Here is a 26,496-nt window from a genome sequence, read left to right on the forward strand (position 1 = left end):
ATATCTTCACACTGACTCAGTACCGGTGCCCCCTGTATATAGCCTCCACACTGACTCAGTACCGGTGCCCCCTGTATATTGCCTCCACACTGACTCAGTACCGGTGCCCCCTGTATATTGCCTCCACACTGACTCAGTACCGGTGCCCCCTGTTTATTGCCTCATTATTGTTATTTTTATTGTGTTACTTTTTATTATTACTTTTTATTTTAGTCTGCTTTGTAAATATTTTCTTCTTCTTGAACTGTACTGTTGTTTAAGGGATTGTAAGTAAGCATTTCACAATAAAGTTTACACTTGTTGTATTTGGCGCATGTGACAAGTAAAGTTTGATTTGATTTGATATGTTAAATGACTTCTATGCGATATCCTTGTCTTCTCCCAGTTGTCCAGCAGGTTTCATAGGGGACTTCTGTGAGATGGACGTAAATGAATGCTGTTCAGATCCATGTCTCCACGGGGCTATCTGCCGAGACCTGCTTAACGGATACCTCTGTCACTGCAGGGCAGGTGAGTACATTAACTAAGATTGGTAACAGTTATAATGCATGACAAGGCGGTTATAATGAAGCAATAAGGCCAAAAGGAGGTGTGGTATATGACCACTATACCACTGCTTAGGGCTGTTCTTAAGCGCGACGCAACGTGGAGTACCTGGATACAGCCCTTAGCCGCGGTACAGTATATTGGCCATATACTGTACTGTACCACAAACCCCCCCATGTGCCTTGTTGCTATTATAAACTGGTTACCAACATAAACAAGTAAGTTTGCTTCATACCCATGGCATATTGACTGATATACCACAGCATTCAGCCAATCAGCATTCAGAGCTCTAACTACCCAGTTTATAATGCATTCTATGACCTGGTTCATGGCTACCTCTGCCACTTCAGGGCAGGTAAGTCACTGGACAACAACTAAGATCGGGGGTGCAACTCAATAGTAGGAAGGTGTTCCTAATGTTTTGTACACTGAGTGTATATATTAATGTTATATGAAATATACACCTGGTTAACGCTGACGCTCTAACTGCAGAGTAGGTAAGGTACTGGAATGTAGATTGGTTACAATAAGGCACTGGACATGGACTCAGATCGGCTTTATCGCTATTCTAGCAGGCCTATGTGTTACTGATGTTGTACAATGATATTTGACATTATCAATCATTTTTTTATGATTCAAAGCAAATCAATCTATTTTTCATCTCCCAGTAAATTCAGATAACAGGCCTAGATCTCTTGCAAAACATGTTGCAATAGATTATAAATCATTTTCTCACCACTTTAATTATTTATGGTGAAAAGCTAGCACAGCATCTCTTCAGGTGTGGGTGGATCAATACTTGTATTTTGCTTACAGCTAAAGCATTAATTTGACACTTTAGTCATTTAGCAGACAGATCTGTGTCTGCCCTATGTGCTCTCACTACTGGGGTCCACAGGGCTCAGATCACCACCGCTTGACAGTACCCCCGCTTACAGTGTAGTGGGCAGTAATACAGTTGGAAGTCAGAAGTTTACATACACCTTAGCCAAATATATTCAAACTCAATTTTTCACAATTTCTGACATTTAATCTTAGTAAAAATTCCCTGTCTTAGGTCAGTTAGGATCACCAGTTTATTTTAAGAATGTGAAATGTCAGAATAGTAGTAGAGAGAATTATTTATTTGAGCTTTTATTTCTTTCATCACATTCCCATTGGGCCAGACGTTTACATATATTAAATTAGTATTTGGCAGCATTAGCCTTCCACAAGCTTCCTACAAGAAGTTGGGTGTATTTTGGCCCATTCCTCCTGACAGAGTTGGTGTAACTGAGTCAGGTTTGTACACACTGTTTCAGTTCTGCCCACCCAAAACGAGTTTTAATGACTCCAAACTAAGTGTATGTCAACTTCCGACTTCAACTGTATGTGTATATACAGTGCATGTGATATTATAAATACCTCATGTGATTTGTAATAAGTCTAAACAATTAGCCTATTCAAATGTTTATCTGACTCCAAAATATAAATATACACGTCAGCATTAGGCAATGAGTTGATGTAGACGAGCAAGAATTGGTCTGAGAATCTTCGATATCAAAGGTATATATTTAATTAACATTGTTCAATGAATGGATTCACATACAAGGCATTACAATTCAGTAACAAGCATGAACAAGCATTATAAAGCATTATTCCAAGCCTATAGACACTAAGGTTAACGTACAGGACAAAGCATTAACAAGCATTATAAAGCATTATTCCAAGCCTATAGACACTAAGGTTAACATACAGGACAAAGCATTAACAAGCATTATAAAGCATTATTCCAAGCCTATAGACACTAAGGTTAACGTACAGGACAAAGCATTAACAAGCATTATAAAGCATTATTCCAAGCCTATAGACACTAAGGTTAACGTACAGGACAAAGCATTAACAAGCATTATAAAGCATTATTCCAAGCCTATAGACACTAAGGTTAACGTACAGGACAAAGCATTAACAAGCATTATAAAGCATTATTCCAAGCCTATAGACACTAAGGTTAACGTACAGGACAAAGCATTAACAAGCATTATAAAGCATTATTCCAAGCCTATAGACACTAAGGTTAACGTACAGGACAAAGCATTAACAAGCATTATAAAGCATTATTCCAAGCCTATAGACACTAAGGTTAACGTACAGGACAAAGCATTAACAAGCATTATAAAGCATTATTCCAAGCCTATAGACACTAAGGTTAACGTACAGGACAAAGCATGAACAAGGAGATGCTTATTAGATCAGAGGCCTAGAAGCCTCAGAAATGAGAATTGATCATGCAGCCTTCCTCCATGGACTGGATACAGGATAAGAGACAGAAAGAACAAATGCATTTAATTCCATTTATAACATATGAAGGTGCGACCTTTCAACCCAAAACCAACCACTTTTGACCAATCAAATGATGCTAACGATACTTGGTGGTCAGGTTTACAGTGCTCCCCATGTCAGTGTCCTTTTGGCTTAGGAGTCTGTTCCCTCACCCTTGCTATGGAAGGGGTCTTCTGAGGACAGACAGCTCTGTAGCTCAGAGCTCACAGCATAGGAATGAAACCTTTTAGATACCACAATTCGCTGGGAGATGGAGGCTAGGTGGTTTGACTTGAATTCACCCGCTTAGACACAGCTACTAATCCGTAGCTTGGGAAGAAAAATATTTCTTTGTCTTCAAACTTGTTTTGGGTTCGTTGACCTTCTAGACCTTGGCTGCAGCTTGGGTCACGTAGTCTTCCTGTAAATTATATACTCACAGGTTTTATACCCTTGGGTCAGAAGTGGGCGTAACTGCCTTTAGGGCAATTCTCTGGGCGTACCAAGTTAATGAGGCATGGTCTAGATTTTATTCAAATCCAATTTTAGACAATTAACTTAACATTTCATCTTCCCCAAAACATTCTCTTTGATTTGGATATTTTCCGTACAATGTATAAACATCAAACATATACTAGGAAAACTCTTCACATTACAATGTTTTCGTAATAACGTCATCTATTAACCTTTAATAACAAAACAAAAATGATATACATTATCATATTCCATCTATCGTCATGACCACCATTGTGACTGACGGAAACCATTGTTCCAAAGTCCCTGTATTTCATGTTTAATGTTCTGAGGCTGGTTCTCCACAGTAACAGGACAAAGGAATTTGTCTGTGGCCTGAGATTTACCAGGGGCGTGAGGGGTCATAAAACCCCCCACATCTTCAGACCCCTAGATCTCTCCTCCTCTGTTGGGGTTGAGAGATAATCTGTAGGTTTGTGGTCTCCTGTAACCTGGTCAGGAGAGTCATGACAGTATTATTCTATAGCATTCGATAGTCAGTCCTCTGAATACTGTAACAGGGAGGAATATTTTGGCCCCTCAAAGGGGGAAGGGTTGACTGGTCATTTGGCATTGTCCTCTGTCTTCCAACTCCAGGTGTCAGAGAGCACATAAATTAGGGCCGAGCCTACAACAGCTGCCTCTGAAAAAACACAGAAGTACTAGTAATAATTGCGTAGCAGAGGTGAAAGACATACCTCCCAGCACTGATTGCTGATTGCCTGGCAAAGGTGAAGAAAACGTCCCTTACAATACACCACTCCCACAAATTAGCAAGACTGTTACACAAATAGGCCTGAAACTAATCCACAAGTCCACAATGACAGTCACAAGTACAGAGCAGTCAGACAGTTCAAACACCAATGATTAAGTAGACTAATATGTAAAACACAACACGTAAATGCAATTGCCCTACAAGACAATACCAGCATCTACTTATTAGATTAAAAAAAGACTTGCTGCTTTTGTAATAGCTGATGTCCTTCTAAACACCTAGCCTATAGCCTCATCCAAACACCTAGCCTATAGCCTCATCAAAACACGTAGTCTATAGCCTCATCAAAACACGTAGTCTATAGCCTCATCAAAACACCTAGCCTATAGCCTCATCCAAACACCTAGCCTATAGCCTCATCAAAACACCTAGTCTATCGCCTCATCAAAACACCTAGTCTATAGCCTCATCAAAACACCTAGTCTATAGCGTCATCAAAACACCTAGCCTATAGCCTCATCAAAACACCTAGTCTATCGCCTCATCAAAACACCTAGCCTATAGCCTCATCCAAACACGTAGCCTATAGCCTCATCAAAACACCTAGTCTATAGCCTCATCCAAACACCTAGCCTATAGCCTCATCCAAACACCTAGTCTATAGCCTCATCAAAACACCTAGTCTATCGCCTCATCAAAACACCTAGTCTATAGCCTCATCAAAACACCTAGTCTATCGCCTCATCAAAACACCTAGCCTATAGCCTCATCCAAACACCTAGCCTATAGCCTCATCAAAACACCTAGCCTATAACCTCATCAAAACACGCAGCCTATAGCCTCATCAAAACACCTAGCCTATAACCTCATCAAAACACGTAGCCTATAGCCTCATCAAAACACCTAGCCAAGAGCCTCATCAAAACACCTAGCCTATAGCCTCATCCAAACACCTAGCCTATAGCCTCATCAAAACACCTAGCCTATAACCTCATCAAAACACGTAGCCTCATCAAAACACCTAGCCTATAGCCTCATCAAAACACCTAGCCTATAACCTCATCAAAACACGTAGCCTATAGCCTCATCAAAACACCTAGCCAAGAGCCTCATCAAAACACCTAGCCTATAACCTCATCAAAACACCTAGCCTATAACCTCATCAAAACACCTAGCCTATAGCCTCATCAAAACACCTAGCCTATAGCCTCATCAAAACACCTAGCCTATAACCTCATCAAAACACGTAGCCTATAGCCTCATCAAAACACCTAGCCAAGAGCCTCATCAAAACACCTAGCCTATAACCTCATCAAAACACCTAGTCTATCGCCTCATCAAAACACCTAGTCTATAGCCTCATCAAAACACCTAGTCTATAGCGTCATCAAAACACCTAGCCTAGCCTAAAACACCTAGTCATCAAAACACCTAGTCTATAGCCTCATCAAAACACCTAGTCTATAGCCTCATCAAAACACCTAGTCTATAACCTCATCAAAACACCTAGTCTATAGCCTCATCAAAACACCTAGCCTATAGCCTCATCAAAACACCTAGTCTATAGCCTCATCAAAACACCTAGTCTATAGCCTCATCAAAACACCTAGTCTATAGCCTCATCAAAACACCTAGTCTATAGCCTCATCAAAACACCTAGTCTATAGCGTCATTAAAGCACCTAGCCTAAAGCCTCAATAATACACCTAGCCTATAGCCTCATCCAAACACCTAGTCTATAACCTCATCAAAACACCTAGCCAAGAGCCTCATCAAAACACCTAGTCTATAGCGTCATTAAAGCACCTAGCCTAAAGCCTCAATAATACACCTAGCCTATAGCCTCATCAAAACACCTAGTCTATAGCCTCATCAAAACACCTAGCCTATAGCCTCATCAAAACACCTAGTCTATAGCCTCATCAAAACACCTAGTCTATAGCCTCATCAAAACACCTAGTCTATAGCCTCATCAAAACACCTAGCCTATAGCCTCATCAAAACACCTAGTCTATAGCCTCATCAAAACACCTAGTCTATAGCCTCATCAAAACACCTAGTCTATAACCTCATCAAAACACCTAGTCTATAGCCTCATCAAAACACCTAGTCTACAGCCTCATCAAAACACCATGCCTATAGCCTCATCAAAACACCTAGTCTATCGCCTCATCAAAACACCTAGCCTATAGCCTCATCCAAACACGTAGCCTATAGCCTCATCAAAACACCTAGTCTATAACCTCATCAAAACACCTAGCCAATAGCCTCATCAAAACACCTAGTCTATAGCGTCATTAAAGCACCTAGCCTAAAGCCTCAATAATACACCTAGCCTATAGCCTCATCAAAACACCTAGTCTATAGCCTCATCCAAACACGTAGCCTATAGCCTCATCAAAACACCTAGTCTATCGCCTCATCAAAACACCTAGCCAAGAGCCTCATCAAAACACCTAGCCTATAGCGTCATTAAAGCACCTAGCCTAAAGCCTCAATAATACACCTAGCCTATAGCCTCATCAAAACACCTAGTCTACAGCCTCATCAAAACACCTAGCCTATAGCCTCATCAAAACACCTAGTCTATCGCCTCATCAAAACACCTAGCCAAGAGCCTCATCAAAACACCTAGCCTATAGCGTCATTAAAGCACCTAGCCTAAAGCCTCAATAATACACCTAGCCAAGAGCCTCATCAAAACACATAGTCTATAGCGTCATTAAAACACCTAGCCTATAGCCTCATCAAAACACCTAGCCTGTAGCCTCACCAAGCCTATAGCCTCATCAAAACACCAAGCCTATAGCCTCATCAAAACACCTAGCCTATAGCCTAATCGAAACACCTAGCCTATAGCCTCATTAAAGCACCTAGCCTATAGCCTCATTAAAACACCTAGCCTATAGCCTCATCAAAACACCTAGCCTAATCTCCCTGTCTCTACATGAACGTGTGTGTGTGTGTGTGTGTGTGTGTGTGTGTGTGTGTGTGTGTGTGTGTGTGTGTGTGTGTGTGTGTGTGTGTGTGTGTGTGTGTGTGTGTGTGTGTGTGTGTGTGTGTGTGTGTGTGTGTGTGTGTGTGTGTGTGTGTGTGTGTGTGTGTGTGTGCCCCCAAAAAAGAAGCAAAGCAGCAAATCGAAGGAATCTGATTGATATTCTCTTAAGAGGGTGGTGGATGTGAGTGAAGCTAGGGCTCACCGCACTGCAAGTACACACACACATCCCACCTCCCTCCACACTGCGGTACTCAGTCTGTGGGCTTTGTTCCTTGGCAGGTTGGACAGGCCTTCACTGTGAGTTGGACATTAATGAGTGCCTTCCGCAGCCCTGCAACCAAGGGATGTGCATCCAGAACGAGCCTGGCTACGGCTACACCTGTTTCTGTCGTCCTGGATTTGTGGTGAGGCTTACCCAGCACACTCTTCCCTTATTTCATCCTTCCCTCTATCCTCCTTCATCCCTGTTGCCTCACCCTCTTTCTCTATCTCTGTGTGAATCTCTCTCTCGCCCTTCTTTCCTTTGCTCTTCTCCACGTCTGAAATGTTAGCATTTCTTTCAATATGTTCTTCATCTTCTTTCTTCTCCCAGAATGTGATGGTATTATATTTACCATCCTAGTCATGGCAGGATAAGGCAGAGGCTGAATATTTACCCTCCTTGTCATGGGCAGGATAAGGCAGTTCCATCTGGCACCCTATTCCCTATACAGTACACTACCTTTCACCCGAGCCTTATGAGCCCAAGTCAACAAAAGTGCACTACCCAGGGTGTCAATTGACAATAGGGTGCCATTTGGGCCATGTTCAGAGAGAGGTTATTTAGTTCAGTCTCCACCACTGTAGATGTCATCCGCAGGCATTTGTGATCATCTCTCCTGCTGCTACATATCATTTACACCCTTATTAAGGTGGCCTGAATCCTAATGTCTTCCTTACCGAAGCCCATGTGTGTCTCAAATTGAACCCTATTCCCTGTGTAGTGCCCTACTTTTGTCCATGACCTCACATCATAGATGGAATTATGCTAATGGGTAATAAAATAAAGATTACATAGATATGGTATAATGTCTATATATTTGACTATTTCTATGGTCAACTAATGTTTATCTATATGTCTGTTTCTATAGTCTAACGTCTATCTCTGTTTTACATGTACAGGGGAGGAACTGTGAGCACAATTACGATGACTGCCTGCTCCAGCCGTGTCCGGGAGGATCCTCCTGTGTTGATGGTATCAACGAGGTCAGCTGTCAACCAGTCGAGGGAGACATGTCCTCTGTGCCCTGGGAGCCTTCTATTACACAAACCCCTCGGGGATCCCTGCTCACCACGTCACCAATGTCACCGTACAGTGAACAACCAACAGGTATGGAGGTCAATCGTAAAGACCACAGTCATATTTTAATTGTACCTTTATTTAACCAGGCAAGTCAGTTAAGAACAAATTCTTATTTTCAATGACGGCCTAGGAACAGTGGGTTAACTGCCTGTTCAGGAGCAGAACGATAGATTTGTACCTTGTCAGCTTGGGGATTCGAACTTGCAACCTTTCGGTTACATTTAACCACTAGGCTACCCTGCCACCCCAATATAACCGTTGGGTCAGTACTTTGTGGTCAGGTCAACCGTAAGATCAGCTGTTAGATCACACAACCATACTCTGGTTATATTATAACACCAATGACATAACACCAGTGTCGCCGTAAAGTGTGAATCCAGTGGAGGCTGAACAACCAACAGGTATATAGATCAATCTTTGAACGTCTGTCATAGTTGGTTCAGCACAGCCTGTATGTGATCGTATGTGCTGTTATCGGGATGTTATATAAGCACATACGTTTCCATGCTCACCACACCACTGTCACCAGTGTACTGCAAAGTTGATGAATGCAAAAGGAAACAAAAGAGGCATGCCTGAACTAAAGATTCAAATCTCAACCTCGTGGCCTCATGGTCACCAAATAAACCAGCAGCTTCACCTCTTGCCAGCTGGTATACTGACTGACCCGTCACCTGATGACGTGCTTATCAAGGCCTCCTGGCAGAGCACAGCCCTTGACTTGGTTGGTGCTGCCACCTGGGGGATGGAGTGTGGAGGTGTATCCTGGTAGAGTGTGTTGCTAACACTAAACGACCTCTCCATGTCTTAACAGTAGGTCAACCATAAGATCGCAGTCATATAAATACCAGTTGGGTCAAAATGGGTTATTTTATTATGCCAATGTCAAAACACCACTTTTATAATGTCATAACACCAGTGTTATAATGTCATAACACCAGTGTTATAATGTCATAACACCAGTGTTATAACACCAGTGTCATAAGGTCATAACACCAGTGTTATAACACCAGTCTCAGAAGGTCATAACACCAGTGTTATAATGTCATAACACCAATGTCATAATGTCATAACACCAGTGTTATAATGTCATAACACCAGTGTCATAATGTCATAACACCAGTGTTATAATGTCATAACACCAGTTTCAGAAGGTCATAACACCAGTGTTATAATGTCATAACACCAGTGTTATAATGTCATAACACCAGTGTCATAATGTCATAACACCAGTGTCATAATGTCATAACACCAGTGTCATAATGTCATAACACCAGTGTCATAATGTCATAACACCAGTGTCATAATGTCATAACATCAGTGTTATAACACCAGTGTCATAAGGTCATAACACCAGTGTTATAACACCAGTCTCAGAAGGTCATAAAACCAGTGTTATAATGTCATAACACCAATGTCATAATGTCGTAACACCAATGTCATAATGTCGTAACACCAGTTTTATAATGTCGTAACACCAGTGTCATAATGTCATCACACCAGTGTTATAACACCAGTCTCAGAAGGTCATAACACCAGTGTCATAATGTCGTAACACCAATGTCATAATGTCATAACACCAGTGCCATCATACCATAACACCAGTGTCATAATGTCGTAACACCAATGTCATAATGTCATAACACCAGTGTCATCTTACCATAACACCAGTGTCATAATGTCCTAACACCAGCACATGTAGCACCCTCTGATTTAATCAAAAAGAAAGAAAGCACAAATAAACTAATCTGCAAATCAATTCATTGCAAATGTAATACTGACAACAAAAAATAATACGCCAAACAAACTCAACTACATATTACAAGTATGATGATATTAGACAGTAATGCGCTTCCTCACCGAGATAGAATCAAAATAAATAAGTTGTGTTAGAGGTTTGAGAAACTCATGAATATATCTAAACTAGGTCACTATCTAAACAGCCCCAGTGCCCTTGGTGCTGCTGCAAATAGACTCAGAGTCCTTCTGCAGTCTGCAGCACTCCTTGGCACCTCCGAATGGAACCTTAGAATAATCAGCTACTAGTTAACCACATAGGTCTACTCAGTTCTATCAAACATTTACCAAATAGAGGAAGAAAAATGGACACATTTATTTGTCTCGTATACCTCCATGACATACATTGAAAGCAAGCATGTGAATTTTAGACAGTGAGGAAATAAATGTGTTTTCGTTACATGTTCATATCACACATACACTACATGACCAACTCCATATTATGTGGATATGTGGATACCTGCTCGTCAAACATCTCATTCCAAAATCCTGGTCATTAATATGGAGTTGATCCCCCCTTTGCTGCTATAACAGCCTCCACTCTTCTGGGAAGGCTTTCCACTAGATGTTGAAACATTACTGCCGGGACTTGCTTCCATTCAGCCACGAGCATTAGTGAGGTTGGGCAATGATGTTGAGTGATTAGGCCTGGCTCACAGTCGGCATTCCAATTAATCTCAATGGTGTTCGATGGGGTTACGGTCAGGGCTCTGTGCAGACCAGTCAAGTTCTTCCACAACTATCTTGACAAACCATTTCTGTATGGAGCTCACTTTGTGCACGAGGGCATTGTCAAGCTGAAACAGAAAAGGGCCTTCCCCAAACTGTTGGCTCAAAGTTGGAAGCACAGAATCATCTAGAATGTCATTGTATGCTGTCGCGTTAAGATTTCCCTTCGCTGGAACTAAGGGGCCTAGCCCGAACCATGAAAACCAGCCCCAGACCATTATTCCTCCTCCACCAAAATTTACAGTTGGAACTATTATTCGTTCCGTCGGGCTGCCAGATGGTGAAGCGTGAATCATCACTCCAGAGAACGCTTTTCCACTGCTCCACAGTCCAATGGTGGCGAGCTTTACACCACTCCAGGCTACGCTTGGCATTGCACATGGTAATCTTAGGCTTGTGAGTGGCTGCTCGGCCATGGAAACCCATTTCATGAAGCTCCCGACGAACAGTTCTTGTGCTGGCATGCTTCCAGAGGCAGTTTGGAACTCGGTAGTGAGTGTTGCAACACCTGCATTGCTTGCTGTTTGGGGTTTTAGGCTGTGTTTCTGTACAGCACTTTGAGATATCAGCCGATGTGCGAAGGGCTATATAAATACATTTGATTTGATTTGTTGCAACCAAGGACAGACCATTTTTACCCGCCACGCACTTCAGCACTTGGCGGTCCGTTCTGTGAGCTTATGTGGCCTACCACTTCGCAGCTGAGCCGTTGTTGCTCCTAGACATTTCCACTTCACAAAAACAGCACTTACAGTTGACTGGAGCAGCTCTAGCAGGGCAAAATTTTGACAAACTGACTTGTTGGAAAGGTGGCACGCAGCTCTTCAGTAAGTTCTACTGCTAATGTTTGTTTATAGAGATTGCATGGCTGTGTGCACAATTTTATACACCTGTCAGCAACGGGTGTGGCTGAACAAGCCGAATCCACTCATTTGAAGGGGTGTCCACATACTTTTGTATGTATAGTGTATACTCCGTTTTATGTGGATTTGAAACATTGAGGAAAATAATTCTAATGTATTCTCTTATCACCATATATGAGACATTGGAAGCAAGGAAAGTTAACAACAGTTTGATCTCCTGCCTGGTCAAGGTCGACTGTACTTTCTGTCCCTGGACAATAGTGTATACAAACCTGATGTACTGTAGCGTTGTAGGATGAGGATCAATGAGGATCCTGTATAGCAAACAGAGTTTTCTAAAGGGACTCTATGGCTGCCTCCCAAGTCATACCCTATACTCTACAAAGTGTACTATATGGACCAATTAGGTGCCTTTTGAGTAGTAAAACTTGTTGACAATTCTGTCATAAAGAGCACAAGTTCAACTTAATAAAAAACACTTGAGGAAGATGTCAGCTTGACGTCAAAACGTAATTCACTTGTTCTCATCCTGTACAATGGTTGCCCATAACAGTGTTGACGAGTTCACATTAAATCAGCCATGAATCCCCTTGAAATGGAAGCTTGTTGTGTGCAACAGAGAAAGGCAATTGAATTCAAGCTTCACAAAAAATAAAGTAAATTGTTCAAACATTTTTTTTAAATATTTAACTACGTAAGTCAGTTAAGAACAACGTATTATTTACAATGATGGCATACCCCAGCCAAACCCAGACAATGCAGGGCCAATCGTGCTCCGCCCTATGGGACTCCCAATAAGGTCCGGATGCGATGCAGCCAGGAACCAGGTACTGCAGTGACGTCTCTTGCACTGAGAAACAGTGTCTTAGACCACTGCGCCACTCGGGAGCCCATTTCTGGCCTGTCTATCTGTGGGTAACATGGTTGACGTGCTTTGATCAATCTACTCAGTTTTCCACCACAAAACACCATAAAATGACAAAAAAAACTGTAGAATCAACTTACCTGCTTTTATAAAATATATTTAAAAAGGAATATTTTCACTGTATTTAAATCAAGAGTTCAGTTCAGGTAACAGGGTTGACCTGAAAATGAATCACTAATAACAATAAATAAATAATCATCCTCAGAAATGACTGTCAAAACAACAACATAACTTTACAATGATGGGGAAACTTGGAGAAATGCTGGGGTTAAGTGGGTTAAAATCTTCCTAGAAGTCACGAAGGATGCACAGAAAATGCTGAATTTAGTCACTAACAAGTCTTTATTCATATAGAAAATCTGATGTATTGAATTCTCCATGTGATCTATATTAAATGGCACTTCATGTAATATAACAGGCTTTTAAAATTCAATATTTGTAAACAATTTCGACTTAAAAGGAACTAATTTCGTGGAACGCCCCATATCTGGAATATAGTAAATAACCTGGTTATTATATGGAATATAGTAAATAACCCAGTCATTATATGGAATATTGTAAATAACCCGGTTATTATATGGAATATAGTAAATAGCCCGGTTATTATATGGAATATAGTAAATAACCTGGTTATTATATGGAATATAGTAAATAACCCGGTTATTATATGGAGTAGTGCACAATATGTCACCCACCACCTGGATTCAGTCTTTATGTAGCAACATTTGAAATGGTGTTTTTTACATTGGATAAAAGTAGAGACTCAGAGCTACAAAATGGTATATCATACATTACATTTGAGGAACAATGGGAAAGTAATTCTCCTTTTGAAGTTGATCAACTTGTAAACTCACTTTTGAGAAAATGGCCTTTAAATGTTTTGGTATCTAGTGAAGAGCTCCTCTTTGTCTACACCCATTCAGCATCGTTCACACCCTCTTAAGCTTTAGCCCCACCCATCTCGTTTCACTCTCGGAGCGCACACCTGACGCTCTGGCCGATCAAATCAAATGTATTTATATAGCCCTTCGTACATCAGCTGATATCTCAAAGTGCTGTACAGAAACCCAGCCTAAAACCCCAAACAGCAAGCAATGCAGGTGTAGAAGCACAGTGGCTAGGAAAAACTCCTTAGAAAGGCCAAAACCTAGGAAGAAACCTAGAGAGGAACCAGGCTATGTGGGGTGGCCAGTCCTCTTCTGGCTGTGCCGGGTGGAGATTATAACAGAACATGGCCAAGATGTTCAAATGTTCATAAATGACCAGCATGGTTGAATAATAATAAGGCAGAACAGTTGAAACTGGAGCAGCAGCACGGCCAGGTGGACTGGGGACAGCAAGGAGTCATCATGTCAGGTAGTCCTGGGGCATGGTCCTAAGGCTCAGGTCCTCCGAGAGAGAGAAATAAAGAGAACGCACATTTAGATTCACACAAGACACCGAATAGGACAGAAGAAGTACTCCAGATATAACAAACTGACCCTAGCCCCCGACACATAAACTACTGCAGCATAAATACTGGAGGCTGAAACAGGAGGGGTCAGGAGACACTGTGGCCCCATCCGAGGACACCCCCGGACAGGGCCAAACAGGAAGGATATAACCCCACCCACTTTGCCAAAGCACAGCCCCCACACCACTAGAGGGATATCTTCAACCACCAACTTACCATCCTGAGACAAGGCTGAGTATAGCCCACAAAGATCTCCGCCACGGCACAACCCAAGGGGGTGGGGCAACCCAGACAGGATAACCACATCAGTGAATCAACCCACTCAGGTGACGCACCCCTTCCAGGGATGGCATGAGAGAGCTCCAGTAAGCCAGTGACTCAGCCCCTGTAATAGGGTTAGAGGCAGAGAATCCCAGTGGAAAGAGGGGAACCGGCCAGGCAGAGATAGCAAGGGCGGTTCGTTGCTCCAGAGCCTTTCCGTTCACCTTCCCGCTCCTGGGCCAGACTACACTCAATCAGATGACCCACTGAAGAGATGAGTCTTCAGTAAAGACTTAAAGGTTGAGAACGAGTTTGCGTCTCTGACATGGGTAGGCAGACCGTTCCATAAAAATGGAGCTCTATAGGAGAAAGCCCTGCCTCCAGCAGTTTGCTTAGAAATTCTAGGGACAATTAGGAGGCCTGCGTCTTGTGACCGTAGCGTACGTGTAGGTATGTACGGCAGGACCAAATCAGAGAGATAGGTAGGAGCAAGCCAATGTAATGCTTTGTAGGTTAGCAGTAAAACCTTGAAATCAGCCCTTGCTTTGACAGGAAGCCAGTGTAGAGAGGCTAGCACTGGAGTAATATGATAAAAAAATGTGGTTCTAGTCAGGATTCTAGCAGCCGTATTTAGCACTAACTGAAGTTTATTTAGTGCTTGATCCGGGTGCCGGAAAGTAGAGCATTGCAGTAGTCTAACCTAGAAGTGACAAAAGCATGGATTAATTTTTCTGCATAATTTTTGACAGAAAGTTTCTGATTTTTGCAATGTTCCGCAGATGGAAAAAAGCTGTCCTTGAAATGGTCTTGATATGATCTTCAAAAGAGAGATCAGGGTCCAGAGTAACGCCGAGGTCCTTGACAGTTTTATTTGAGACGACTGTACAACCATTAAGATTAATTGTCAGATTCAACAGAAGATCTCTTTGTTTCTTGGGACCTAGAACAAGCATCTCTGTTTTGTCCGAGTTTAAAAGTAGAAAGTTTGCAGCCATCCACTTCCTTATGTCTGAAACACATGCTTCTAGCAAGGGCAATTTTGGGGCTTCACCATGTTTAATTGAAATGTACAGCTGTGTGTCATCCGCATAGCAGTGAAAGTTAACATTATGTTTTCGAATAACATCCCCAAGAGGTAAAATATATAGTGAAAACAATAGTGGTCCTAAAACGGAACCTTGAGGAACACCGAAATTTACAGTTGATTTGTCAGAGGACAAACCATTCACAGAGACAAACTGATATCTTTCCGACAGATAAGATCTAAACCAGGCCAGAACTTGTCCGTGTAGACCAATTTGGGTTTCCAATCTCTCCAAAAGAATGTGGTGATCGATGGTATCAAAAGCAGCACTAAGGTCTAGGAGCACGAGGACAGATGCAGAGCCTCGGTCCGATGCCATTTAAATGTCATTTACCACCTTCACAAGTGCCGTCTCAGTGCTATGATGGGGTCTAAAACCAGACTGAAGCATTTCGTATACATTGTTTGTCTTCAGGAAGGCAGTGAGTTGCTGCGCAACAGCCTTCTCTAACAATTTTGAAAGGAATGGAAGATTCGAGATAGGCCGATAGTTTTTTATATTTTCTGGGTCAAGGTTTGGCTTTTTCAAGAGAGGCTTTATTACGTCCACTTTTAGTGAGTTTGATACACATCCGGTGGATAGAGAGCCGTTTATTATGTTCAACATAGGAGGACCAAACACAGGAAGCAGCTCTTTCAGTAGTTTAGTTGGAATAGGGTCCAGTATGCAGCTTGAAGGTTTAGAGGCCATGATTATTTTCATCATTGTGTCAAGAGCTATAGTACTAAAACACTTGAGCGTCTCTCTTGATCCGAGGTCCTGGCAGAGTTGTGCAGACTCAGGACAACTGAGCTTTGAAGGAATACGCAGATTTAAAGAGGAGTCCGTAATTTGCCTTCTAATAATCATAATCTTTTCCTCAAAGAAGTTCATGAATTTATCACTGCTAAAGTGAAAGTCATCCTCTCTTGGGGAATGCTGCATTTTAGTTAGCTTTGCGACAGTATCAAACAGGAATTTCGGATTGTTCTTATTTTCCTCAATTAAGTTAGAAAAATAGGATGATCGAGCAGCAGTAAGGGCTCTTCGGTACTGCACGGTACTGTCTTTCCAAGCTAGTCGGAAGACTTCCTGTCACGCCCTGGTCGAAGTATGTATGTTTGTCTTCATTTATTTGGTCAGGCCAGGGTGTGACATGGGTTATTGTGGTGCGTTTTTGTCATGGGGTTTTTGTGGGGTGTCTAGCATAGTCTATGACTGCCTGAGGTGGTTCTCAATCAGAGTCAGGTGATTATCGTTGTCTCTGATTGGGAACCATATTTAGGCAGCCATATTCTTTGAGTATTTCGTGGGTGATTGTTCCTGTCTCTGTGTTAGTGTTCACCAGATAGGCTGTATAGGTTTTCACGTTCCGTTTGTTGTTTTTGTTTAGTTCGTGTTTTCATTTATTAAAGATGTATCTAACTAACCACGCTGCATTTTGGTCCGACTCTGCTTCAACGGAAGAAAACCGTAACACTTCCAGTTTGGTGTGGCGCCATTTCCGTTCCAAGTTTCTGGAAGCTTGCTTCAGAGCTCGGGTATTTTCTGTGTACCAGGGAGCTAGTTTCTTGTGAGAAATGTTTTTAGTTTTTAGGGGTGCAACTGCATCTAGGGTATTGTGCAAGGTTAAATTGAGTTCCTCAGTTAGGTGGTTAACTGATTTTTGTCCTCTGGCGTCCTTGGGTAGACAGAGGGAATCTGGAAGGACATCAAGGAATCTTTGTGTTGTCTGTGAATTTATAGCACGGCTTTTGATGTTCCTTGGTTGGGGTCTGAGCAGATTATTTGTTGCAATTGCAAACATAATAAAATGGTGGTCCGATAGTCCAGGATTATTAGGAAAAACATTAAGATCCACAACATTTATTCCATGGGACAAAACTAGGTCCAGCGTATGACTGTGACAGTGAGTGGGTCCAGAGACATGTTGGACAAAACCCACTGAGTCGATGATGGTTCCGAAAGCCTTTTGGAGTGGGTCTGTGGACTTTTCCATGTGAATATTAAAGTCACCAAAGATTAGAATATAATCTGCTATGACTACAAGGTCCAATAGGAATTCAGGGAACTCAGTGAGAAACGCTGTATATGGCCTAGGAGGCCTGTAAACAGTAGCTATAAAAAGTGATTGAGTAGGCTGCATAGATTTCATGACTAGAAGCTCAAAAGACAAAAACGTCAATTTTTTTTTTGTAAATTTAAATTTGCTATCGTAAATGTTAGCAACACCTCCGCCTTTGCGGGATGCACGGGGGATATGGTCACTAGTGTAGCCAGGAGGTGAGGCCTCATTTAACACAGTAAATTCATCAGGCTTAAGCCATGTTTCAGTCAGGCCAATCACATCAAGATTATGATCAGTGATTAGTTCATTGACTATAATTGCCTTTGAAGTAAGGGATCTAACATTAAGTAGCCCTATTTTGAGATGTGAGGTATCATGATCTCTTTCAATAATGACAGGAATGGAGGTGGTCTTTATCCTAGTGAGATTGCTAAGGCGAACACCGCCATGTTTAGTTTTGCCCAACCTAGGTCGAGGCACAGACACGGTCTCAATGGTGATAGCTGAGCTGACTACACTGACTGTGCTAGTGGCAGACTCCACTATGCTGGCAGGCTGGCTAACAGCCTGCTGCCTGGCCTGCACCCTATTTCATTGTGGAGCTAGAGGAGTTAGAGCCCTGTCTATGTTGGTAGATAAGATGAGAGCACCCCTCCAGCTAGGATGGAGTCTGTCACTCCTCAACAGGCCAGGCTTGGTCCTGTTTGTGGGTGAGTCCCAGAAAGAGGGCCAATTATCTACAAATTCTATCTTTTGGGAGGGGCAGAAAACAGTTTTCAACCAGTAATTGAGTTGTGAGACTCTGCTGTAGAGCTCATCACTCCCCCTAACTGGGAGGGGGCCAGAGACAATTACTCGATGCCAACACATCTTTCTAGCTGATTTACACGCAGAAGCTATGTTGCGCTTGGTGATCTGACTGTTTCATCCTAACATCGTTGGTGCCGACGTGGATAACAATATCTCTATACTCTCTACACTCGCCAGTTTTAGCTTTAGCCAGCACCATCTTCAGATTAGCCTTAACGTCGGTAGCCCTGCCCCCTGGTAAACAGTGTATGATCGCTGGATGATTCGTTTTAAGTCTAATATTGCAGGTAATGCAGTCGCCAATGACTAGAGTTTTCAATTTGTCAGAGCTAATGGTGGGAAGCTTCGGCGTCTCAGACCCCGTAACGGGAGGAGTAGAGACCAGAGAAGACTCGGCCTCTGACTCCGACCCGCTGCTTAATGGGGAAAACTGGTTGAAAGTTTCTGTCGGCTGAATGAGCGACACCGGTTGAGCGTTACTACAGCATTTCCTTCCAGAAACCGTGAGAAAGTTGTCCAGCAGCGGGGACTGTGCCAGGGTATTTATACTACTATCTGTACTTACTGGTGGCACAGACGCTGTTTCATCCTTTCCTACACTGAAATTACCCTAACCTAACGATTGCGTCTGAAGCTGGGCTTGTAGCCGTAAGGCGAGTACAGCGACTGCAATTAGAAGACATCATGTTAATGTTACTACTTAGCTTCAGCTGTTGGAGGTCCTGACGAATCGTGTCCAGATAAAGCGTCCGGAGTGAAAAAGTTGAGGAAGAAAACAAAAATATAAACGGTAATTAAAAAGTAAAAACCGTAAAGTTGTCAGGTAGCAAAATAGGTTTGCAACAAAACGCACAGCAACTCGAAAACAAGTCTGCCCAAGTCTGCAATAGAAACAAAGTTTAAAAAATCCGACATATTTTGGGTGCATGGCCTTCGCCAGGGAGTCGATGATTGGATAATATGAAAACAGCCTATAGATAGAGAGTGTTGAACTCAATATAGTGGAAGATGATGGGCACCTTAAAATCCGCACACCAATCTTGGAGGAGAAGGAAAGCTTACAGCAGATACACCTCAATAATGATCGTCACAGCCCAGACAATGGCTGCCACGTTTGACAGGGATGAAATGACATACTGTAAGCTGTGTTCTATGAACTGGTAAACAGTAACAGGGATGAAATGACATACTGTAAACTGTGTTCTATGAACTGGTAAACAGTAACAGGGATGAAATGACGTACTGTAAGCTGTGTTCTATGAACTGGTTTACAGTAACAGGGATGAAATGACATACTGTAAACTGTGTTCTATGAACTGGTTTACAGTAACAGGGATGAAATGACATCTTGTAAGATGTGTTCTATGAACTGGTTTACAGTAACAGGGATGAAATAACGTACTGTAATCTGTGTTCTATGAACCGGTTTACAGTAACAGGGATGAAATGACATCTTGTAAGCTGTGTTCTATGAACTGGTTTACAGTAACAGGGATGAAATGACGTACTGTAAGCTGTGTTCTATGAACCGGTTTACAGTAACAGGGATGAAATGACGTACTGTAAGCTGTGTTCTATGAACCGATTTACGGTAACAGGGAGAGCTAGCCTACTCTGTTTATTGTGCTCTGTTTCTACGTCCATGATTTTGGTCCAAGTTGTCATGACAATGCGCTGGTGGGGATTGAACCATTTTATGGGGTAAAAGTGTGGTAATTGGTTAAAATTGCGATCCCTATTTTTCAAGTGCAGTGATTTGACTGTTTTATGTGGTACGCGTACGGTGATTGGTACATTTTGCAAATGCTTGCGTATTATGAAGAGAAACGTTGATTTTTGTAAAAAAAAAAATGTGATTACAGAATCTTAGAATCCTAGAGGTACTGATGTAATAGCAGCTGTATAAAACCCTTCAGACTTCAGTCAAAGAGAGACAGGTGATTCATAGAACACACTTCCTTGGTTCCTTGGTTCCAGATCAGTTGTTAGAGCAAGGTGCTTGCAACGCCAGGAATGTGGGTTCAATTCCTGTGTTGGACAAGTATGTAGTCGCTCTGGATAAGAGAGTCTGCTAAATGACTAGAATGTAAAATGTTCCTTCGTCTTGGTTATCTATGGGTTGTGTGTTTCCCTGTGTGAGGACAATCGGACAACCCATGGAAACAGTATATCATTTGGTATACTTGTTTTATTTTGTTCACCTCGACAGTTTAATTGCTTATTGTTCTGTAAATGCCATCAGGTTGTTCCTGTTCAGGGTTAACTAAATGAATTTGTGTTTTAATGTGTTGTTTTGACAGTTCTGCTAATTGGGTGTGTTTTTGACCGTTTTATATAGTCTGTTGGCTGTTGCGTAACCTTACTCGCAAGTCACAGAGTCGTGTATGTGTCATCGGCCGTTCATGAATATTCATGAGTTGGGGCCTGGCTGCATACAAATATCCCTGTCTCTATTTGTCATCCCAGCAGTTGGTTCATGTTCTCTGTGTTTATGTAACTGGCAAACAGACACACGTGCAAACACACACACACACACACACACACACACACACACACACACACACACACACACACACACACACACACACACACACACACACACACACACACACACACACACACACACACACACACACACACACACACACACACACACACACACACACAAATGCATACATTTGCAAGCACATACACATACACAAATGCACACGTGCATGCACACACACACACACATACACACAAATGCATATTTCTTAATTGGTAAATATTTTCTTAACTCTTCTTGAACTGCACTGTTGGTTAGGGACTTGTAAGTAAGCATTTCACGGTAAGGTCTACACTTGTTGTATTCGGCGCATGTGACAAATACAGTTTGATTTGATGCACACACACACACACACACACACACACACACACACACACACACACACACACACACACACACACACACACACACACACACACACACACACACACACACACACACACACACACACACACACACACACACACACACACACACACACACACACAAACACACACACACACTCAAACACACACACACACTCAAACACACACACAAACTAATGCTCTACTACAGATCTGGCCAAATGGGACCGATGCACATCAGTTACTTTGAACGCCTGAAACAATAACTCTCTAATGTTGTTAATTCTCTGGTAATGTCATATTAGACCATATGTACATGGTTTACAGAGAGAGAGATGATTCTCTGGTAATGTCATATTAGACCATATGTACATGGTTTACAGAGAGAGAGATGATTCTCTGGTAATGTCATATTAGACCATATGTACATGGTTTACAGAGAGAGAGATGATTCTCTGGTAATGTCATATTAGACCATATGTACATGGTTTACAGAGAGAGAGAGATGGTTCTCTGGTAATGAGAGAGATGAAGATGGCTGTACAATGAGAGAGGTGAAGATGGCCCAGTACATCACTGGGGCCGTGGCCCTCCGGCGGGTGTCATATTAGACCATCATGGGACATGGTTTACAGAGAGAGAAGATGGTTCTCTGTAATCACTGGGACCATATGTACATGGTTTACAGAGAGTACATCACTGGGACCATGGTTCTCCGGCGGGTGGTGAAGATGGCCCAGAATCACTGGGACCGTGGCAATGAGAGGCGGGTGGTGAAGATGGCCCAGTACATCACTGGGACCGTGGCCCTCCGGCGGGTGGTGAAGACGGCCCAGTACATCACTGGGACCATGGCCCTCCGGCGGGTGGTGAAGACGGCCCAGTACATCACTGGGACCATGGCCCTCCGGCGGGTGGTGAAGATGGCCCAGTACATCACTGGGACCGTGGCCCTCCGGCGGGTGGTGAAGACGGCCCAGTACATCACTGGGACCGTGGCCATCTAGCGGGTGGTGAAGATGGCCCAGTACATCACTGGGACCGTGGCCACCGGCGGGTGGTGAAGATGGCCCAGTACAACACTGGGACCGTGGCCATCTAGCTGGTGGTGAAGACGGCCCAGTACATCACTGAGACCGTGGCCCTCCGGCGGGTGGTGAAGACGGCCCAGTACATCACTGGGACCATGGCCCTCCGGTGGGTGGTGAAGACGACCCAGTACATCACTGGGACCGTGGCCCTCCGGCGGGTGGGGAAGACAGCCCAGTACATCACTGGGACCATGCTCCCACCCATCTAGGACATCTACTTGGTGAGGAAGTCCTGCAGCATCATCAAGGACCCAACACACTCCAGCCACAAACTGTTCTCTCCCTTACCGCCAGGCAGACAGTATCGGAGCATGAGGACTGATACCAACAGGATCAGAGACATTTTCTATCTACAAGCCATCAGACTCCTGAACACTTGAACTGGACTGACAACCTGCACTGACAGCTCACTTTCCAGCCCACTTTCCAGCTCACACTCTCAAACACACCCAGCCGAACGCAGCACACTCTCCAGATCCCAATCACCTGAATTCTGATCACCTGTTCACACACCTGTATGTCATTATCACACACTATTTAGTTTATTTATTTGCACCCCATCATTGTGAGGTATTGTTATTCTTTTTGACACACTTCTATTTGGACCTCTATTTTCCCTGTAATTTGATCCTCCTGTGTATGCTAAATTAAAAAACGATTTGATTTATTGAATATCTGAAACATACAATACTTGCAGTGAAGCCGCTCAACAACTACATCATACCAGTCATCCAACAGACTCCCATTCAGAGCGACACACAGAAGCATCCAGGGTCAATGCCCTGCTCAAGGGCACGTTGACAAATCTACCACCAGGCCAAAAAACGTGAACCCGAACCCTCCAAGATCCCCCCACAGTCCCCCAATAGCTGTCCCTCAACCATTCGAGACCCCTCCCACAGTCCCCTCCCAAGAAGAAAAAACAAACAAACAATGAATTCCGTTCCCCACCCCCAAGAACCCCCCCAATGCACCAACAGCCAAGAGAATGAACTAAAGAGAAAAAACGGAAAAGACAGAAGAAAACAGCAAACAACAGAAGAAAACATGCAAAAATATATATATATTTAAAACAAAGGACATCAAGAACAACTGAAATCAAAACAGCAATGCCTACTTTATATGTTTTTGTGCATATCTGGCACTATTACATGTATGTGTGTGTTCTTGCATGTGTTTATTTGAATGAGAGTGTGTATATGCATGTGTACAACACACCTGCACGGCATCAGCCTCAGGCAAACTGGCATTAGTTGTAAAAACAATGCCCCTCAGTGTCATGCAAACTGACTTTTTATTATGTTATTTTTTATACTTTTATCTTTGACCATCATTCTATCTCCCACACATAAACTCCACTCTCACTTGTCTCCAATTCCACATCCCAACCCTCAGCTTCCCTCAGCCCATCCCATCTATCTCTGCTGGCCACCCACTTCGGGTTTCTACGCAACACATATCTTTCAACTATGCTGTGCAGCATGACAATAATCCCAAACACACCGCCCGGGCAACGAAGGAGTGGCTTCGTAAGAAGCATTTCAAGGTCCTGGAGTGGCCTAGCCAGTCTCCAGATCTCAACCCCATCGAAAATCTTTGGAGGGAGTTGAAAGTCTGTGTTGCCCAGCAACAGCCCCAAAACATCACTGCTCTAGAGGAGATCTGCATGGAGGAATGGGCCAAAATACCAGCAACAGTTTGTGAAAACCTTGTGAAGACTTACAGAAAACATTTGACCTCTGTCATTGCAAACAAAAGGTATATAACTAAGTATTGAGATAAACTTTCGTTATTGACCAAATACTTATTTTCCACCATAATTTGCAAATACATTCATTAAAAATCCTACAATGTGATCTTCTGGATTTTTTTCTTCTCATTTTGTCTGTCATAGTTAAAGTGTACCTATGATGCAAATTACAGGCCTCTCTCATCTTTTTAAGTGGGAGAACTTGCACAATTGGTGGCTGACTAAATACTTTTTTGCCCCACTGTATATATCAACTCATACATCCTGTACCATTGAATCGGTACATCAAAAATCTAATTGAGAACCATTTAGGGTTCAAATAAAACTTTTGAATGAATGAAGCTTTTAGAGAGAGGTTTAGTGCTTTTATATTTAATGATCTCAACCCACCCAATTCATATTAATTATATAGATATGCACGTTTTATTTTTGTCTGTTTTTTTGCTCAAATGATTTGAAAAGCGAATCATCAGGATCAGACAGTGCCATAAGTAACTGAGTGAACAGAGATATGACTAAGGAGTTAATCAGGGCAATTTTTTAATACATAGACAGGTATTTACCTCTCCATGGTTGCAGGATCTTGTCTATTTTAAGTTTTCTATTGAAATTCATTGTGGAGAGCTTATTTATATATTTTGTGATATGAATACCGAGTATGTCTACGTCACCATCAGCCCATGTTATAGGTAAGCTGAAGGGTAATGTAAAAGTTAACTTTTTTTGAAGATCCAATACGTAATATTGTACACTTATCATAATTAATTACAGAAAAGTTATCTAGATCTTCAATGTGTCATTGCAGGGATCTAGCTTATGGACTTAATATAAAACTTGAGTTTCGGAATACATGGACACCTTTGTTTTTAAGCCTTGGATTTCTAATCCTCTAATGTTGTTATTGCATCTGATTTTAATAGCTAGCATTTCAATGACCATAATGAATAGATGTGGTGACAGCGGACACCCTTGTTTAACTCCTCTTGACAATTCAAAACTCTCTGAGAAGTAGCCGTTATTTACTATTTTACACCTGGGTTGCTATGCATTAGAGAAACAATAGAGAGAGAGATAAGAGAAGATAAGAGAAAAGAGAGCGAGATCAGGTGTGTGTTTATGTATAAGTCTGTATGTGTAAGCTAGCATGTAATTGACTATGTGTATGTTCATATCCACTTCATAATGTTCAGTTATTTTTACAGTACCCATACCTTCTTTTTTTTGTAACCTGAAGTCCCTGCAGAATTTAGTACAGCCATGTTGTTATGGAGCTGTCTCGGAATAGCTGTCCGTTTTGGCCTGCCTCACTAACGACGCATTTAGCCTATATCGGATTTTCTGTTATCAACCTATTACCTGATCTCCCGGACAACATTGCTAGCTTTTTCCCTGCCCCTACTGTTGCCTTTTTGGACACCCTGTGTGTGACCTTCTGCCTGCCCTCGTACCCAGCTACCTGCCTCCTCCTGTGGTCCTTTACAAATTTGCACCTGCTGCGCCCTGCGCTTGAAACCAGCTCTGTCTCCCATTGTGTTCATTGCAGTAACATTATGAACACCTGCTCTTTCCATAACATAGACTGAAAAGGAAACATGGCTCACTCTGGATACGTTATCAGAGTCGGTACAGCCACCTGGTTTCTTCACGCATCGCGCCGACATAAATAAACATGTCTCTGGTAAGAAGGAGGGCGGGAGTGTATACCTTATGATTAACGAGTCATGGTGTGATCATAACAACATACAGGAACTCAAGTCCTTTTCTTCAACTGACCTAGAATTCCTTACAATCAAATGCTGACTGCATTATCTACCAAGAGAATTATCTTCCATTATAATTACAATCGTGTATATCCCCCCAAAGCAGATACCTCGACGGTCCTGAAAAAACTTTATTAGACTCTATGTAAACTGGAAACCACATATCCTGAGGCTGTATTTATTGTAGCTGGGGATTTTAACAAGGCTAATCTGAATACACGGCTCGCTAAATTTTATCAGCATATCGAATACGTGACCCGGGCTGGCAAAATTCTGGATCATTGTTATTCTAACTTCCGCGACGCATACAAAGCCCTCCCTCGCCCTCCTTTCAGCACATCAGACCACGACTACATTTTGTTGCTCCCAGTCTATAGGCAGAAACTAAAACAGGAAATGCCCATGCTCAGGTCTGTTCAAAGCTGATCCGACCAATCTGGTTCCATGCTTCAAGATTGCTTCGGTCACGTGGACTGGGATATGTTCCGGATAGCGTCAGACAACAACATTGATGTATACGCTAATTCGGTGAGTGAGTCTATTAGCAAGTGCATCGGTGATGTTGTTCCCACTGCGACTATTAAAAACTTCCTCAACCAGAAACCGTGGATTGATGGCAGC

The 26,496-nt window shown here is 42.5% G+C and overlaps 1 protein-coding gene across 1 annotated transcript in view; it reads left to right on the forward strand.

Annotated features, from left to right (window-relative positions):
- The window catches only part of LOC124041094 (protein eyes shut homolog), a 222,873-nt gene that overhangs the window by 134,004 nt on the left and 62,373 nt on the right, over window positions 1-26,496 (forward strand). Inside the window, exons 17-19 of the mRNA XM_046358258.1 lie at window positions 386-510; window positions 7,353-7,477; window positions 8,235-8,442. Of these exons, the coding sequence (XP_046214214.1) occupies window positions 386-510; window positions 7,353-7,477; window positions 8,235-8,442 (458 nt within the window). The remainder of the gene's footprint in view (window positions 1-385; window positions 511-7,352; window positions 7,478-8,234; window positions 8,443-26,496) is intronic.

The sequence above is a fragment of the Oncorhynchus gorbuscha genome, linkage group LG08 (assembly GCF_021184085.1).
Source record: "Oncorhynchus gorbuscha isolate QuinsamMale2020 ecotype Even-year linkage group LG08, OgorEven_v1.0, whole genome shotgun sequence".
Classification (NCBI taxonomy): Eukaryota; Metazoa; Chordata; class Actinopteri; order Salmoniformes; family Salmonidae; genus Oncorhynchus; species Oncorhynchus gorbuscha.